This window comes from Marmota marmota, unplaced genomic scaffold (genome assembly GCF_001458135.2).
Source record: "Marmota marmota marmota unplaced genomic scaffold, marMar, whole genome shotgun sequence".
Lineage (NCBI taxonomy): Eukaryota > Metazoa > Chordata > Mammalia > Rodentia > Sciuridae > Marmota > Marmota marmota.
This window is the reverse complement of record NW_026000093.1, coordinates 11,695,164-11,715,387: the sequence shown is the minus strand read 5'-3', so window position 1 is coordinate 11,715,387 and position 20,224 is coordinate 11,695,164. Positions and strand designations below refer to the sequence as shown.

The following is a 20,224-nucleotide window of genomic DNA, read 5'->3' as shown; positions in this document are numbered from 1 at the left end:
TATATATATATATATATATATATATATATATATATATATATATATATATATATAATTGTAATGTTTTCATGTATCGAATAAGAACAAAAGAGAAAGAAGTGGGATTGCAGTTGTACTCTGAGTGATGATGCTGGATTCTCCATTGTAGAGGTTGTAGTTTTACACACTCATCAGTAAAAGAGGGTTCTGATTTCAACTTAAAGGAAACGGATAAGCAATATTTCAAAAGTCATGAGGAAGAAACATAAAATTTATTCTTTTAACCCATACAAGAAAGTGTTGGTGGAATTCACATTGAGTCAAAAATTTGACTGATAAAATCATTATTCCAAAATTTGCCAGGCTTAGTATACAATAGGCAGTTCTGCAAAGTAGAAACCTCATTGTGAAGGACTGCTACCTCAAGGCATGATGGTCGGCGTTTTCACTGGAGTGTTCTTTGACTCAGTAGCCTTAAGGATCCCCTCTGATCTCAGATGTTGATATCCTTTCCTGTAAGTCTGTTCAGTGACACTGTTCCACTGGTATCCAGTTCTTCTGGGGATAATTTTATGAAATACATTTAAATTGTAGAACCAAGTTTTGAAATGAAGTGTGACCTAAGTAAAGTTTTTAGTCCATTAGAACATTTTACAGATATATTCTCATTTGAAGGATACCTACTGGATGGATGACCTCCCAAATTTCCTTCTATAATGTATCCAACCCGCTTTTGAAATCACCTTGCACAGTTGACTTGACCTTGATTGAACTGTCACTTTGGTTGTCTTAGATTTGGTTCCCATAAGTCATGTACCATGTATGTATCAAATTATTACAAGCTACAAAAAATCAAAAGAACTTGTCCTTAGTTTCTCTCCATAGTTGCATAGGAGAATTTCTTGAGTGTGGTATCATTTTTGTGTGGTATCTTTTTTCTATTGTGCTGCATATATCCTCCCAGACTTGATGATGTAAAGTCATAGATTTTTAGTTCCTCATGATTTTGGGTTGTTGGGTCATTGTTTCTTCTGGTCTCACCTGGGCTTGTCCTTGTTGGTGCATTCAGGTGGTGGGTCTGCAGGTGCAGAGCTCAGCTGATGATGGGCAGTGGGGCCTTGACAGGTGATTATCTGGGGAAATTGACTGGGACTGTTTTTTTTTTTAAATATATGCTCTTGTTCTGTAAATTAATAAGTCAAAGAACAAGAAGACAGTAGGACCTTGATAGCACATGGTAATTTTCAGGAAACTAGATAATGTGGTGATGGAAGATGCAAATTAGAGAAATCATTCAAAGAAAACTGAAGTGTGGAACAATGTTTTGAAGAATCTGGTACAAATATCATTTTATCTGCTCCCTCATCTCAGCTTCTCTCTCTTAGCCTTGGGCTCACCTATAGGGGTCCCTTGGGAAATGACCTTAATGTGACAGCAGCATGCCTACAGTTGTTTTCTAGGTTGATCACGATCACCCTGTCTACACTCGACTGCTTGAACATCCAAGTGTTAATGTAAACTACTGCCTCCGTCCCAGGGCCCCTTAAACTAAGAGAAGCTTGGTGAAGCAGGTACATTTTTGTTTTAATTTTAATTTTTAGGTTTATTTAATGATAGGAGCAATATTTGCTTATTTTGACAATTAAAAATATAGATATGTGGCAAAAGAAATAGTCACTCTCCAGTTCTCATCCATCAAATTTAATTCTTCCAGATATAGCTTTAGCTTTTTGCACCTTTTTGTGCACACAGCATATATAATATGTGTGGGTAATTTGCTGTAAAAAATTGGTCCTCAACTGTACAACTACTCAAGCAACTCGTTTTTATTATTTTAAAATGCGTCAGGGAAATATCTCCATGGTAATAAACTTAGATTTAACTTATACTTTTTAATAATTTCATGCTGTAGCATGGGGTGAATGTACCATAATTTATTCAGCTCTTTCTCTGTTGAAGGACATTTACATTTTTTCCAGGGTATATGGAAATTATTTGCTGAAATTAAAAAAAAATAACTTTCACTTTCTGTGAAAATAAACAATTTTGAACATATACACAAGTACAGGTGTGCCATTTATTTCTTTAAAAAAATTTTTTTTAGTTGTAAATGGACACAATGCCTTTATTTTATTTATTTATTTTTATGTGTTGCTGAGGATTGAACCCAGTGCCTTACATGTGCTAGGCAAGAGGTCTGCCACTCAGTTACAACCCCAGCCCAGACCTCTTTCTTTCTTTCTTTCTTTTTTTTTTTTTAATACTGGGGTTGAACCCTGAGTCGGTTTACCACTGAGCCACATCCCCAGCCCTTTTTGATTTTTTATTTTGAGAGAGGGCTCACTAAGTTGCCTAGGGCTTCGCTAAGTTGCTCAGTTTTGCCTCAAACTTGCAATCCTCCTGTCTCAGCCTGAAAAGTTGCTGGGATTACAGGTGTGCCCCACTGTGCCCAGTACAGATGTGACTTTTTTTTTTTTTTTTTTTTTTTGCTGACTTATCAGCCATAAGATTGTTGGGTCATGAAAAGGTCAGTCATTTCTCAGTATCAGAGATATCATCAGATTCCTTTTTTTAAAGGTGGCAAAATGATATATTTCAATAGTTGGAGACTATGTACTATATCCTTACCAAAAAAATACTTTTTAAATTTTATTTTATTTTCACCAAAATAAAATGTAGCTGGGTAGAGTGGCACACACCTGTCATAATCCCAGTGACTCCTGAGGCTGAGGCAGGAGGATTGAAGTTTCAAGGCCAACCTCAGCAACTTAGTGAGACCCTGTCTCAAAACAAAAAAATAAAGAGATGGGGATGTGGTTCAGGGGTAAAGCACCCCTGAGATTAATCCTCTGTATTAAAAAACAAACAACAAAAAAATCTCTACATGACTTAAAAAGTAAAATGGTACTGTGAGATAGTAGTTTCCTTCTTTTCCCCCAACTCTGCTCCTAACCTAGAATAATTTTCAATACCTTTAGATGTTCCTGTTGACTCCTCTTACATATCTAAATGTATAAGATACCAACTCAGTTCTTTTACTTTTTCAATTTGGGCATCATCTCTTGACCCTCCACCTTCATTTCTGTGCTTTGAATGCCAAATCCCACCTCAGCTGGGAAGTATAGTAGTTACTCCACATGTTGGTTGAGAATATGCTGTGTATCAATGTTATCAGACTATATTAATGCATAGTTTTCACCATTGGGTCATGCAGTGTCCAACTATTATTTTTTTTTTCTAGAATTAGCAATTTTTTCTTTTCTGATTATTTTGTTTTCTGTATACCCATCATTAATGCTTCATCAAATCCTGCCCAAAGAATTAGACCTTCTCAATATGATCAGACACATCAAGTAATTGGAACTTCTATTTCACTTTATGCTATTTTGTATTTTTCAGAAGGCTTTGGAGACCTCTCTCCTCCAGTCTTCTGTTTTCTTGCTCTATTCTTGACTTCTGGGCTTCTTGACACTTTCTCAGCTGCCTCTTTAAATCATTTAAATCATTCTTCACAATCATCTTGAGAAATCCCCTTTACTTTTCCTTTTGGGAAGTCACTTGTTGCCTAAATTTCAAATCTGTTCTTTGGCTCATTTTACTGGGGCATCTACAATTGTAGCTTTCTGAGAAACAGTGCCCGCGAGATCAATTCTTGAGTCCTTTGAATATCTTCTTTGGTTCTTTATCCGGTATTAAATTCTGAGTCATAAATAATATTTAGTTGGAATTTTAAAGAATCTTCCCCCCTGTCTTCTAGGGCAAGTATTGCCATTGAGAAGTCTAATATCAATTTGATTTGCTATTTTTGTCCACAAAAGCATTTAGAATATTTTCTTTATTGTCACTATTTAAATTTTCTTTTGCCAATATGTCTTAAATTGTGCTGCATATTAGTTAGATTAACCCCTTAAATCTGGAAAACAAAATTACTTTGACATTGTTCTCTTCAATTAATGCTTTAATGTTCAAATAGTGTGAACCATTTACTCTCTTGGCATCCCTCTCTTTAGGGACTTAGATTTCAGTTGTCTCTGCCTTGCCAAATCCAGTTACCACTCATCAGTTCATTTTGTATTTTGCAGAAAAAAACAAAAATCTTACCTCACACTGTCCTTTCTCTTTCTTCAATTAATTCTTCGAGAGAGAGAAAAAAAATCGCTTGATCATGGCATAATTTTAGTGGGATCTTGGGAAAAAGTGAAGGTAAATACATGCGCTTAGTCTTACATGATTTTTTTAGAAAACATATGTAGAATGTCTTAAAAGCATTTGCTAGTTGGTCATAAAGAATTAATTATTTTTAAGCTGGTAATATAATACAAAATACGCTTCGTGTGTTTCCCTTAAGTTACAGAAATGATTAGTTCTACATTAATACCTGAATTTCCCTCTTTTAAATAAATCTGCCAGACTTTCCTGACGTGTTCAGTTAAAACATTTTCTTCAAGCCCAACATTATATCTTCCTTTCTGCTGGCTCATAAGAGGACTATCTCCAAGTTAAGCATTTATAAAATTCTGTACATTGATCTTGGTTCAGTCTTTCACATAATAATGAATAGTGAGTTTGTGTGGTTATACAGCATGCTTATGAAATAACCATTTTTTTTAAACATAGTGCCAAGGGCAGTAGAGCATCCTAAGTGGAACTGGCGGAATAAACCAGGAAGCCGGGATTTTGATGAATTGAACCACATCCTTCAAGAGAGCAAGAAGCTTGGGAAAGCCCTTGAGAATCTCTCCCGAAGTAAGTTCATTTACTTGATTATAATTGAAATTCTTAAACATCATTAAAAAGCAGAAACATTCATTACTATTGGCAATGCCCCATTTCCAGCATCCTCATTACAATTCTCTGAAAGACTGAGGCGTTCAAAGGGCGTGAGATTGGAAATGACTGATTTTGCGTATTACACAGATTTCTGGGTAGACTAATTACAGAGCATATGAGGAGTTGTAGAACCCCTTGAATCTGTGTTACTCTATCCCTCTACTTGGTTTTTGCTACCCAGTTCAAATGTATACCCGATGGCATCTTCTTCATTCTTCCTTTTTGAAAAACATCATCATCTTTCTAACGAATAAACATACTCATTGTGTCCATGAGACTTGGATGTCTTTGAAATTTCATGGATAGTAACAACTGGGCCAGATTCTTCTTAGAATCCTTTCAGAGCCTAGGACAGTGCATTGTAATTTACTTTTTTTTTTTTTTTACAAAAGCAATAACTGTAATCAGAAGGCCTAGGTTAGAGGTTTTGCTGTGCTATAATAGCACAGTGACCTCCAGTAATCACTTAACCTTCTTGAGTCTTGGTTTTCTCATCTCCAGAACAGAAAGTTATGACTGTGCCTCCTGGTAGGGGCAAAGGCTTAAAATATTACTTACATCCCATGAAAATTTTAAATAAATGTTATTTTCATCAGAGCAGGTGAACAAGCATTTTGATTTGAAGAATGCTCTCTCTGTATGTAGACCTGCATATGCACTTCAGATTTTCAGTGGTTAGTTCACAGCGTTCCTCTCTTTCTCTGGTTCTTTAAGTGCTTATCAGTTTTTAAAATTGGATACCTTTAAAAGCATATTAATGTCAGGGTCTTGCTAAAATTTTTCTTTAGTGCCATGGAATATTCAGGATTCTGTGACTGTCGATGTAGCTCAGTGGTTGCTTGCCTACTATGTATGAAGTTCAGTCCTCAGCACTGAAAAATCTTAAAAGATTGTGAAATGAATGTCTGTTTCTTTGTTTGCTTTTAGATAGCATAGTTATAATGATTTCATGAATTTTATCACAGGTAAATATAGGCCCTTGGAAGGTTTTAGAAGAAGTTTTATTATGTTGTAATTATATGTGGTATATAGTATTATATATATTTATATGCATATTATGCATTATATATATATATATATATATATATATATATATATATATGCACTTACACAAGTATAATTTTCATACCTCTTTATTTAGAACTCAGTCAAGCCTTTTTTAGACTTTTGTGAAATGAAACCTTTCCAGAAGTTAAGCTGCATTATAATAGGATTTTAAAACTTTCCCATTAGTAGAAACCCTCTGGATGGGATTTAAGAAAGCCTTAAAGCTTTAGCATAGATTTTATTTTTGGAGCAAATAACAATGAAGTGAGTTTTCAGCTTATTACTGTATTATGTTCATGAAAAGAACTTGATCCTATTAATTTGGCAAAGGCCCCCTATTAATATTTCTAAAGGTTACCCTTTGGCACAGAGCCTGTGGCTCTTCACAGCCTCTCTTTTACTAAAAGAAGGGTGATTGAGGAATGTGGGTGATTATTACACAGAACTTCAAAAATACTGTCATTCAACTCTTGCCCTTTAAAATGTGGCAATGATCTTACAAACACTTTCTGTACTGTTGTTAATTTGTAGGATGCCACTTCATCTGTCCCCCAAACTTTTATTACTGTGGATGACTGTATTTCAATTGTGTCCTTACCAAGATTTGCAACAGAAGGGTTAGAGTTCAAATGTGGTTTGAATGTGACCTTACAGGCTGTTTTGGTCTATTCAGGCTGCTATAGCAAAATCCACGGAATCAGTGGCTTATAGACAATGGAGATTTATATTTCACTGTTCTGGAGGCTGGGAAGTCCCTGATCAAGGCACTGACAGGTCTGGAGTTTGGAAAAGGCCCTTTTCTTTGTTTATAGTTGGTGATTTCTCTCTGCCAGGGCAGCTGTCTGGGACCTCTCTTATTTGGGCCTGAATCCCATTCCTGAGGGAGGAACATTATTACTTAATCACCTCCTAGGTCTCACTTCCTAACCCTATCACACTGGGGATGGAGATTATGTTTTAACATATGAATTTGGAGGGGACACAAACATTTAAACCCCAATGCAGGTGATGTTTTACAACCGAGTCCTGTGATCAGAAGCCCATGATGGATTTGTTAAATACTTCAGGACAGTCTGGTGAAATGATAAATGCTTGGGGCAGCCTATGGCCAGCAGAGTATGAGAGGCAGATCTGGGACATTGTTCTTGGAACAAAGCCAGAACCAAGGAAGCTATCAGGAGAGTCATTGCCTAGACCTGAAGAAAGTGTAAGTCAGCTCCTGTATTTATGATGGGTACTATGTCTGGATTTGCTTGGTGTTTTAAGGGACTCTATTTTGTGAGAGTATGGTGGTGGAGCTTATATGAGATTAGTAAGAGGAACTCTTTTCTATCTCAAATTTATTTGAGTATCTTTCTGAACAAAGTGATTCTTTCTTTGAATGACTTAATTTTCAGTATTGAGTTTTAACATTGAATCCTTAGGCCCAACACTCATAGCTAACTTATCAGTAGAACTGCCATGGTCAGTATAAATTATTACAAATGCACACTTATTATGTATTGATGTTTACTTTGCTGTCTAGTTGCCCAAATTCAGCAATAGAATCACAAACTTGGGTCTAGCAGCATTCTGAAGCAGAATATAATTCATTCTTGTTTGAAATAGTTTGAATGAGTTTGGATGTTCTTTCATTGAATAGTAACTTTACTGTCTGTGTTGCTCAACTTTCCATCACTGTGAGAAAATCAACTCAATGGCAGAAAGATTTATCTTAGCTCGCTGTTTCAGACATTTCAGTTCATGGTCGGCTGGCTCCATTGCTTTTAGTCTGTGGCAAGGCAGAACATCATCATAGGGAGCAGGTGATAGAACAAAGCTACCTACCCCAAGGTGTTCAAGAAAGTAAAAGGGAGGTGGAAGGAGGCAGAGGTTTTATTATAAAGCCCTCCCACCAAAACCCACTAAACTATGAATCTATGAATGGATTAATCCATTCATGAGGTCAGAGCCTTTGTGATCTAATCACCTCCTCAAAAGCCCCACCTCTGGACACTGCTGCATGGGGTACCCTGCCTTCAACACATGAGCTTTTGAGGGACATTTATGATCCAAACCATAACACTGCCCATTGTTTTGGTTATAAGGAAGACATAGGAGGTGGAATTTTCTTCCAGGTATCATCAAAAGAAATTTCAGTGTCTTGATATTGTGGACCTTTCTCTCCAATGTCAAAGCCATTGATGGGGAAAGTTGAAAGTTTTCTACTGAACTCCTAATTTAATAGTCTTTAAGGAGAGCTTGCTTTGCTTTTTCTTGGCGATACATTCTATAAAAATCCTACCTATTTCAGAAATATTATTTTTAGATGCTTTGATAGCAAATAATCATTTACATCCCCCCAAATGGCAGACTTGTCTCAGCCTGGCAGCTGTCTTATAGAGACTTACATATCATACCCACACCCATTTAAGACAAGGTTCCAATAATCCAGTTTGCAAACATAATTTTCATTTCATTAATAACGATACCAAGCTCTCTTTCTGACTTATTGCAAGCTTTTCAGTGTGATGTTTGATCTTTAATTCAGTCTTAAACTGGGGGAGTCTTTGTGATATTACTCCACCATGAAGGTAGATGTGTTAGAGTGACTTATACTGCCTTGTCATGCCACATAGTCATGATGTGGTAGATGTGGTGAGATTTTGGTGCCTGGATTTTTCTCTCTGAAGCATTCTGAACTCTCTTCTGACACTGATTCTCTCCTACCATGAGCTTGGGACTCATACTCATTCCTTTCAGTGTTTCCCACCACCTGGCTTTCAACTAGTAAACATTTACCTTCATGTCCCCAAATAATGTCTCTTCCAGTGAGTGTGATTGCAGGGCCTCAGGGGAGCATCCTTCTAGGTGGTTGCTAATGAGGGCCCTTCATGACATTGCTGGCTGTACTAATACTAACCTTGATCAGTTGGTTAAGGTGATATCTGTCAGGTTTCTCCATGGCAAAGTTAGAACCTTTCCCTTCACTGATAGTAAATATCTTGGAAAAAATACTTTGAGGCTATCAAAACATCCAGTTTCTTTTCATACTTTCACCCTGCATACGTCAGGCTGAGTTCAATCCCTAGTAACAAGAACAACAAAAAACTCCCCCAAAACCAAACCAAACAAACACAAATAAAACCAGAAAAAAATCAAAACTCTCAATATTTTCTCAATGTTTGGATGGCTTAAGTGGGATTTTTGACAATGTGCTAAGTTTATCATCTTTCCTGTAACAGTTATTACTATGGTATTCTAAAGGGAATTTTCTATTTTGCTCCCAAACATTTGTTCATTGAAATTCTTTTGAAGTAAAAAACATAAAGATTTATAAGCACTCCTGTTCTAGGGCCTATTCACCTTTGCCTGTGACAAGCCAGATGTCTGTTGAATATTTAGATATGGATATGGACATGTATGTGGATATGCATGTAAATGTCAGTATACATATAATTATATATCCATGGATATTGTACAAGGGGACTATACTCAAAGTCAGTTATCACTGATTTTTTTTTTTGGGGGGGGGTTGAAAATACTGAATTTGCCAGATTAAATTTATTCAATAGTTTTCTTTCTTTCTTTTTGAATATGTATTTTTAAAGTTGTATGTGGACACAATATCTTTATTTTATTTTTATGTGGTGCTGAGGATTAAACCCAGTGCCTCATGTGTGCCAGGTGAGTGCTCTACCACTGAGCCCCAACCCCAGCCCTATTCAGTTTTCTTAATAAAAAATATATAGCTGGGTGCAGTTGTACATGCTTATATTCCCAGTGACTCAGAAGATTCCTGAAAGAAGATTGCTAGTTCAAGATCAGCCTGGGCAATTTAGTGAGACCCTGTCTCAAAAATGAAAAGGTTTTGGGATATAACTTATGGGTAGAGCACCCCTGGGTTCAAATCCCTATTCTCTGTATCACCAAAAAAAAAAAAATCTCAAAAATTTGGTAAAAATGCCTTTTCTATCTACATTTTTCATAATACTATTTTCAACCTATTTCACAGACATATTCTGAAATTTAAAAACGTATTGTCAGAGGTTTGTCCTTCAAATAAAACTATGAGGCAGTATTATTAAAAATTATTACATTGGAATGGTCTAGGTTTCATAAATAAGTGCTCTATATAATCATTTGTGGAGCTAGATACATTTGTATGTAAATAATCAATAATTATAGGAAATGTTCAGAGAATGAAAGCAAATGGCATATTTTGGTTTCACATTTATTTTGTCATTCTGAATTCATCTCTGTTAAAGAACATCTCACTTAACTGTACTGCAGCCCCCCACACACATACTTGTTTGAACCTGCGAAACATAAACTCATTTTTTAAAGTGTTGATTTTTAATATCACATGGACTCTATGTTATCTCCTTTTCCAACACCAAAAGGTGCGTCACCCAAAATAGGTACAAGTGCTGTCATGGAGAGTACTCTGAACTTAAAGATGACCTGGACCCTGCTCTGCCACTCTTGGCTTCAAGTTCTGAGTACACTATTAGAATACTCCTCAGTTTCTGGCCCGGTAAAATGAAAGCATTTACACTAGATTAATCCCTCTCCCTCTCACAAGCCTTTATGTTAATGTTGGATAATTAGTAGTCCAAAATTACATCATGCTTTTGACTTAGAGACTGTGGTGGGACATGGGGGGTGCATTGTTTCTACCTCACTCTCCTTACACTGCACCTCCTTGTTTGGACCTCCTGGATATCTCCTGATATTGGTCCCTCTTCCTCATCTCTCCATTTTGGACTGTTTTAAGTTGTGAATAACATGATGCCATAGCCTGGTGAAATTTATAAAGAAAGAAGTTCATTTTGGCTCATGGATCTGGTTCAAGGTTGAAGGGCTGTGATCTTAGTGATGGCCTTTGCATTGGAAGAATCCTAAGGCAGCTCAGGGCCTCACATGGTCAGAGTCAGAGAATGTGGCAGAGACCTAACCAAATAGGCTTTCATACCAGATCCACTCTTGAGAAAAGCAAATTAACCCTTTATATGAATCAAAAGAATGAATTAATCCATTCTTGAGGACAGGGCCCTAAATACCTTTTTAATATCCCATCTGATCACACCTCTTAATATCTCATAATGTGGATGAAATTTCAATGTGAGTTTCAGCAGGGACAAACCATATTCAGATCTTAGCACTCTCCCACTTCTGCTCTTCCCTTCTCTCCTGCCCAGACTAGACAGTTTTAGTAATATTTATTTTATTTTATTTTTAATCATTCTGTCAGATCATCTTCCTTTGAAATTCCCATCCTTGAATAAATGCTACAGCTATCATCTCTTCTTCACCAGTAAGGCTGAGAGTCCCTGGAAAATTGACACACCAAAGCTGAACATTATGTCAATAATTCATAGTTTTCAACAGTATTACTCATTTTTGGACAGTTTCTTCTTCTCTCTGCAACTATGAAAGCACCACCCAAGAATCTGCAATCCGCCACTCACTCCCTGCCTTCTAAACAAAAATCTGCCCCTAATTCCACAGAATTTTGATTATATAATGTGATCTCATTCCACCTTCCCCTTTCCCTACCTGTACCCCTAAGGACACCCTACCTATCCTGTCCTACCTCCATTCTCAGAAGAGAAGGCATTTCTCTTGTCTAAGTCCAGCTCTTCACCCGTGGTTTTGATTCCGTTTCCTGCCTACTCCTCTGAGATCTTCTGATTACAGCAATTATTTTGTTATTTTTGAGCTTGTAAACCTTTTAAATCCTAGCTATATCTATGATGAATTTTGTGACCTTGGGAAGATTTCCTAACCTGTGTGTCAGTTACCATTACTGTAGAATTGCAATACATTATGATGGTATTTATTGCTTAGAGTTTTTATGAAAATAAAATGAGACAGTATATTTAAAATGCTTAGTATGGGTGCCTGTGGTGTGTAATAATTACTAATTAAATGTTAGATTTTTTTTTTGGTACTGAGTATTGAACCCAGGGGCCTTCAACCACTGAGTCACATCCCCAGCCCTATTTTGTATTTCATTTAGAGACAGGGTCTCAGTGAGTTGCTTAGCACCTTGCTTTTGCTGAGCCTGGTTTTGAACTTGCAGTCCTTTAATTTTTAATCTCCTGCAGTCCTTTAATCTCCTGAGATGCTGGAATTACAGGCCTGCACCACCATGCCCAGCTAATAGATATTTTATTACAGTTCTTTCCATGCCTTATAGATTATCACAAATTTAGTGGCTTTAAAAATGCAGAGTCTGGGGGTTTAGCTCAGTGGTGGAGTGCTTGCTGGCAGGTGTGAGGGCCTGGGTTCAGTGCCAGCACTACAATCAACAAACTCCTACAAATTTATTATCTCACAGTTCTGTGGTTCAGGATTATGGGTGTGAGTTAGCTGCTTAGGGTTTAAACAGGTAGAAATAAATGTTGGGACTGGGGCTGAGGTCTTACTTGAGGCTTGGGATTTTCTTTCAGCCTTCTTTAGGTGATTGGCCAAATTCAGTGCTTTCTGTTGAAGAGATCTCTATTTTCTCATTGACTATTGAATGGGGGCTGGTCTCAGAAGGGAAAGCCCATTCTGAGCCCATTGTTGCCTGTAGCTCCCTATTCTCACAATTGTATCTTACTTGTCTCAGGCCACAATGGAGCATCTCTCTGAAGCATCACTTTCTTTAAAAGGGTGTACCTGATTGGATCAGGGCCATGTAGGTTAATACCCTTCTGATTTACTCAAAGTCTCCTGGATAGTATTCTAATCACTGGAGTGATGTATCTTCCTACTCAGTAGTCTTACTCAAGAGGCAATGGGAAAGACTTACACAGATGTGGATCTTGGAGGTCATTTTAGAATTATGCTTATCCCAGCCATTGTTAATCTTGCTGCTATTTATCACTCTATATAACATGCTCCAGCTAAGCCCTGCCACATGTATGATTTGATATTTTCAAGCAAGCAAACATGAAAGAATAGCAAAAGGAAATATGAGATGAGGCATTTAAACCCGATGTTTATTTTTTCTTGTATTCTATATAAAATAATCATTGATATATATATATATATATATATATATATATATNTATATATATATATATATATATATATATATATATATATATATTGTGTGTGTGTGTGTGTGTGTATGTATATCTCGTCTTCAAACTGAATTTTAATTGAGAGCACCTCTTTGGACTAGTCACATTTCAAGTGTTCAGCAGCCACATGATGAATGGGCATCATATTTGATGGCACAGATCTAATCCATGTTAAAGACAAACACACAAAAACTCTTCCTGAGTTTGAGTTAACTTTGGACAGCATAGTGTTTTCTCTCCCTTTTTAATACAAAGTTTCAAAAAGAATAGTTAGTGCTCCTGGCTATGCTCACCCATCTTCCTTTTAGTTCTCTGAGTAATTATATTGTACCAGTTCATTCTACTGAATCGTTTCTCCTTGTGGTCACCAACTGATTCCAGATTGCCAAATGGAATGAACACTTTTCTAGTCCTCACCATACAAAATCGCTCTGGGATTTTTTTGCACTGCAGATTACGCTTTCTTCAGACTCTGACTTCCTGCTTCCTGGGAGCTGGCGCTCATTAGATCCTCACTGGACTCCCTCACACCAGTTCTTGTAGGACTTACCCAAATGCTCCTCTTTCTTTCCTGTTTTTTTTTGTAGTTATAGATGTATTATGTGCCTTTATTTTATTTGTTTATTTTTATGCAATGCTAAGGATCAAACCTAGTGCCTTACATGTGGTAGGCAAGTGCTCTGTGACTGAGCTACAGCCCAGTCCTCCTGCTGTTTCAATACTGTTCTGGCAGTTCATCCTTGACCTCTGCTTCTCTACATGATCTCTCTTTTCTACTAATCCACCTTCATCATTTATCATTCCTACACAACTAAATCACATATATATTATCCATCCAGACCATTTAGATTTTTATACTAAATGTTTGATGCATATCTCCATTTGGATATTCTACTGCCACATCAAACTCAAGCTATTCAAATGGATCACAATTCCCTCTTCAATATGACCTTTCTTCTTCATCCTTTGTCTTTGGTGATGGTACCATCGCTTACCAGTTCATCCAAACTGGAAACCTTTAGATGTTCCTCTCTCTCTAATTTTTCACAATCAACTAGTCACCAAACTGTGGTTGGTAACTAGTCAAGGCCTCTGAAATAAGTCTTGAATCTGATGTTTTTTCCTCTACTCCATCAGTATCTTCGAACTCAACCTCTCGGACCAGATCATTGTTTCATCATTTAATATGTTCCATTTCATGCCTGTCCTGTGCAAGAAAAAAACAGGTATATTTTCTGATTTAGCTTATGGCTGATTGAATTATCACAACCTTTTGCTACAGGAATTTCATAGCCAAAAATCTCTGTGACTTAATACAGTGTAAATATTTTATTGCTCAGGGAGTAGTTTGATGTCGTGTTCTAGGGATGCTGACTATGTCCATCCTGTTATCATGCCATCTTCAACACATGCCTTTCAAGGTTGCTGCAGATGAATAAAGAGGCAGTGGAGCATCTTAGAAGAGGTTTCTAATGCCTAGATGTGGAAGTGGTGTGCATACTGCTTGCCCATAGTCTACAGCTATCTGCAGAATAGGAAGTCTAGCTTGTGTGCTCAGGAGAGACATGGAAATGGTTTAGAAATGAATCACCAGTCTTGCCCACTCTCTATTTGGTTTCACAGTTTCTTTAATAGATCCTCCCCTTAGTGGATCTAAAGTGAAAACCTGACACTTTCCCCCCACCCCAGATATTCAATGGCTCTATTTAAAAGTGGCTCTATTTAAAAATGGCTCTATTAAAAATGGCTCTATTTAAAAGCTCAGAGGAAGTGCTTTGTGATCTGGCCCTTTATCATGTCTCCTATATCATCTCCCATGTGTCTTATTTAGCTTTCTCATTTGATGTTCCTCCTTGTTATGCATTGGCTTCTGCCATCACTAGACCCCAAAATCTCACCTGAATTCCTTACACTGCTTTCTTTCCTGACTGAATCAATGCTTCTCTTTAGCTTCAGATCAAATATATCCTCCAAGATGATCTCCCTGTAGCTTTCCTTCTCTAGACTGGGTTTGCTGTCCCTCTTTTTCGACCTTCTGTACATTTCTGTGAACACACATGGCTCTATTTGTCTCCTCTCTGGAATGGAAGGTTCCTGAGGGCAGGGACACTTTGCTATTGAATTCCCCAGGACTTGGTGTGGAGATTAGCACCAAAGTCAGTCATGGTTTGCTGGTGAGTGCTACTTGTGGTTTCATTTCTTTCTAATCCATCTTCTCTTTGGAACCCTCCCTCACTTTTCCCTTTTTGCTTCTGACCTGCCTTCTCTTTCTATAAGTATGAGCCTCTGACATAAGATTATGTGAGTTTGGGTGTTTGTAGATTTTATTTGTTTGCCAAGAGCTTTGACATTGTGGCTTATATTGTGCAGCAAGAGCTCTGCAAGAAGGCCATGATCCTAATCAGCTTTATGTTTTTCAATGATCTATCACTCTGGATGAAGCCTGGAGGAGAGTTGCTGTGGCCTCTGCCTCAAGGCTAGGACAGAATCAAAAAGAGCCTCATAAATAGGTAGATATCAAAGGAAATAGGTAAAGAGATGAAAAGCAAAAGAGCAACCCTATTTTGTGCAATTTGTCCTCAAAACTCATTTTCTTGGTGAGGTGCTGCTTCCAGGGTGGCAGGGCTTGTGTTTTCTGAGTCTTATCCTTTTGCTACCTCCAAAGGCTTTCTCTGAAGTGAGGCGGTGGTGGGATGAAAATCTTCTCGATATTGGTCTACAAATTGCTTTCATGTGAAAACACTGAGCACACCTTTTCCAGGGAGAAATGCTCAGCTCTTGAGGGAACAGGGGACAGATATTTATGCTCCATTATTGATAATAGCTATCAGGACTCAGCCAAGATAAAAATAACAGAGTACTTTTGTAGTCAGTCAGTCACAAGCCTACCACAAAGTTTTCTCTGACATCATGGTCTGAGGAGCCAGAGAATAACAACCCACAAGAAAAAATGGAGGCAGATAATGTGGCTATTGATTGTTCATTTATTCCCACATTGACTTGATGCATGTGGACCCAGACCTCAAGGGGAGATAATTGTGAAAACCATAATGTCAAAGTCATTGGAAAAGTACTTGAAGACATCCGTGAGAGAGTAGGAGAACCTCCAACAAGGGTCTTAGGGACAACCCGATAGAGAACACTTCAGAAACATATCTAGAAGAATCAAACCTAAGGAAATGTAAAAGGAGAGAGGAGTGTGTCCTGAAGGATTCTCTTGGCAGAGAGAGAAACATATGTAAGATGGTTATTTCAAAGAAAGAGGGAAATTTTTGTATTGTTGGTAATAGGGAACCTAGACAGTAATAGCAGTGAAGCTGGATATCTGGGGAGAAGGGAGTCAGAGGATGGGGAAAGTCCTGTGCAGCAAGTGTCTTGTCAAAAGTTCACGATCCTAACCAGCTTTATGTTTTTCAATGATCCATCACCCTGGGAGAAGCATGGGGGAGAGTTACTGTGGCCTGTTCCTTAAGGCTAGGTCAGAATTGAAAAGAGCCTGAAACAAAGTGTTAGCCGTAGGATGGAAAAAAGGAGTGTTTAACAAAAACAGAAGATTCTGTGACCAAGATTTATTGCCCAACAGGAAAAAAGGGTGAAATAGAGATAAGAATGTTTTCAGCTTTTTTTTGGTCTCCAGTTTTGCTTGCAATCAAGATGGCTGGGTGCCTCCTCTACCTCACAAAAGAAGTTTGAGGGTCGGAGGAGTGTTATGCCTCAAACTCCAGTTTCAAATACTCTGGGGCATCTGAATGGAGTGGGCCACTGTCATCTGTTCCCGGTAATCATGGTGTGTAGGAGTCAGCAATGTGGGGCAAAGGTTTGGTTAGGATTTTAGCTGTGGAAGTCTTTAGTGTAGAGATAAGGAAAGGCACACATGAAACCAACATTGGAGATGGTGACTAAAAGGGGTCTGACTGAGGAAGCTGAAATGAAATTTTCAGAAGAGTGGGATGAAAACCAAAATGGGAAATCATAGTATCCAAAGTGGCAGATAAATTTTTAAGAAGAAGGTGGAAACGTGCCTTTTGTACCCAGCTGCCTCCAAGCTGTGCCTCTGTTGTTTACTGCACTGGGATTCTAGTGAAATGCTAGACACTAAGCCACTTTTCTTATAAAAATGGATAAATCATTGTTCATGTGCACAGTGATACACTATAAGGTCATTAAGAATGATGTAGAAAATATTAATAAAAAACATAGGAAGGGGCTGGGGATATAGCTCAGTTGGTAGAGTGCTTGCTTCATACGTACCATGCCCTGGATTCAATCTCCAGCACCACACACACACACACACACACACAAAATAGGATATTTTAAAAATATGTGTATGTTTGTATATTTATTTTATATCTATCAAAAGCAGACAACAAAATATTATGTCTTTTTTTCAGTTTCATTATATATATATTATGCAGACACAGCACATAAGATTTGTCTGTATGCCTATGTGTGCATATGATATTATTTGCAAGAATTCACAAGTTGTTTTCACTAGTTGTCTGTGAGTGGAGATTATTTTTCTTTTTCCTCTTATATTTTAACTTTTTTTCTGTAATAAATATGAATTTGATATCGTGAAACATAAAATTCTTGGTTTGATTTGACAATCTGGAGATGCAGGTTCAAGTACAGCTATCAGAGAAAAGTAACAGCAGAAGCCAGCAAGTAGTGGACAGAGAGGTAGTGGGGAAGGGAGGGGAGGAACACAGATGCTCCTTGGAAGTCTTCATGAAAGGCAAGGTGTGAAAGAGGGAAGTTCTTAGTGGGAAAAGACAAGGGGTGTTTGTTGGGAGATTTTGGCCATTTGGATTTGGTTTCCTTTAGTGTGTAATGTGTGTGTGTGTGTGTGTGTGTGTTTCGGAAAGAGAATGTATGTGGGTTTGCATGTCAGTGAAATGTTTTTTATGGTGATAAGAGAAAACCAAAAGAAAGATCTCAAAGATTCAGGAGAGAAAGAAAATATAATAGATGGGGCAAATACCAGAGAAGGTAGATGCAGATAGAACCAAGAAAACAAGTATGGAAATTGGACTTCGTAGGAGAAAGAAAGCTTTGTCCTCTGAGATGGGAGGCAATAACATTGGTGGTTCTTTGAGGGAGAGGATCAGTGAGGGTGTCCAGGGAATTCAAATATGATACTTCCAAAATTTTCAGGATAAGTTGTGGTCCTTTACAGTAAGCAGGAGGGGGAGGTGGGAAGAGGAGTCTGATGAAAAACAACAAGGTTTGGAACTGCCCTTGGAGAAATGCAAATATAAGAGCCAGTTAATCAAGGATAAAAATTGGCATATGCTTCTAGAGTGGGGGTTAGCAAACCCTGGGCCCATGGGCCATATGTGGCTTGTTTTGAGGCCCATGTTTTAAGCATGATTCTTATATATTGACAAAGTAAGAACATAGGTGACTTATAAAACTTTACTTATTATTTTGTTGTCTGTAGAAAATTTTGTCCACTTTTGTTCAAGGGTAACCAACTGAGGATAGAATCCCTCAATTCCTAACAGGAATTCCCTTTACCCCAAGAGTGGTTAGCAGCCTGTCTAAAGAGTGTTTAATTTACAATGGTCAGGGGTAGGTTGCTCATCCATTTGTTGATATGGTCGTTACTTACACAGATATTTGCTTTAACATTATTCATTATACTTGATGCTGTAAACTGACTTAAAAAATAAGCCTGATTTTAGGGCAATTTCCAAGCTGTCAGTATTCCCATCATAGCTAATTTTAAGCTATCAACATGACATCACTGAATGAAACAATGAAAGAGAGGTGTGGCCATCGTTCTCACAATACAGTGTGAGCCAACTCCAGCACAAAACCAGTATTTTCATGTTGCATACTCTGTTTCTGTTTCTGTTTTCTTTCAGGATGGGAAAAAGCCTTTTTAAAAAGGAAGAATTGGGGGACTCTGAGTCTCTACATTATACTCTCATTGGGTTTCTCCCATTTGGGAAATAGGTTTTAGAGAAGTAGCTGGTAGAGTTTCATATTATATGAATTTTCTGACCTACTTTCAGGAAATGAATCATACTGACTAAGGTCCATTTCCTGCAGCTACATCCTGTTTCTAACTCGAGGGATAAGCTGATGCTCGGAAAGATGGAAATCTTGATGAAGCATATACCTCTTGCTTTCTTGATAGAACACTGTTCAAATATGGGTATGTGTGGAAGGTGTTTTGGAATAAATTCCTGATACATCTGAGACCACTTAGGAGGTTAGAATAAATGAGAAGTCCCAGAAATGAAAGTACACAAATGGAAGGTATTGAGATAGGCTTGCACTGCAGAAGAATCAGGCAATGTGCCTTTGGCATGCCTGTGGGTGTGATTGCCTTTTCATTTAGGAGAGAACCTAACTTTCAGAAAGAACTCATTTCCCCATTTCTTCCAGGCAGCTCATTCCCATAGTTGGATGCCATCACTACTGTAAGCCATGCCTCCTTGGCTACTTTGATGGGACTTTTTTTTAAGGTCTCAGCTTGACTTTTAGAAGGACCACATGTTCCCTCTCTATCAAGAGTCCCACACTTAAATTCTGAGCTTATTTTCTTATATTTCATAACAATGCACTGTATTTTCTCGTTACTATGTACAGCCAGTCTTGAGAAACCTTAAAAATCTCAATGTCTCCAGGCTCAGTGACACATGCCTGTAATCCCAATGGCTCAGGAGACTGAGGGGGGAGGATTACAGATTCAAAGCCAGCCCAGCAACTTACTGAGGCCCTAAGCAATTTAGAAGACCCTGTCTCAAAATAATAATAAAAGGGTTAGGGATATGGCTCAGTGGTTAAGCACCCCTGGGTGTAATCTCTGGTACCAAAAATAAAACAAAACAAAACAAAAAAATACCCCATACAACTCAAGTAAAATATGATTGTTTCGAGATTTAATGAAATATCTAAAAATTAGCAAGCTCTTCTTAGGAAATAACTGTGGATATTCTGCTAAATCTTAGGATGAATATCCTGGCCACTCTATGTAAATGGTACCCATTAGAAGCTTCATGCTCCTGTGAAGTGTTTTATTAAAATTATTCCAACAACTTTTTTTTTTTTTTAATTTTTTATTGTGGGTTGTTCAAAACATTACAAATTTCTTGACATATCATATTCGACACTTTGATTCAAGTGGGTTATGAACTCCCACCTTCACCCCATACACAGATTGCAGAATCACATCAGTTACACATCCATTGATTTACAAATTGCCATCCTAGTGTCTGTTGTGCTCCGCTGCCTTTCCCATCCTCCCCCCTCCCCCCTCCCCACCTCTCCCCTCCCCTCCCCTCCTCTCTCTCTACCTCCTCCACTGT

At 37.8% G+C, this 20,224-nt stretch overlaps 1 protein-coding gene across 12 annotated transcripts in view; it reads left to right on the top strand.

Moving 5' to 3' along the window:
• Nucleotides 1-20,224, top strand: part of CUNH8orf34 (chromosome unknown C8orf34 homolog) — a 418,284-nt gene that overhangs the window by 113,364 nt on the left and 284,696 nt on the right. For 11 of the 12 annotated variants that reach the window (XM_048782941.1, XM_048782947.1, XM_048782946.1 and 8 more), the window contains one exon: nt 4,597-4,725. The exons of the other annotated variant lie outside the window; for it this stretch is intronic. In XM_048782941.1, the coding sequence (XP_048638898.1) occupies nt 4,597-4,725 (129 nt within the window). The remainder of the gene's footprint in view (nt 1-4,596; nt 4,726-20,224) is intronic. 12 annotated transcript variants of the gene reach the window in all.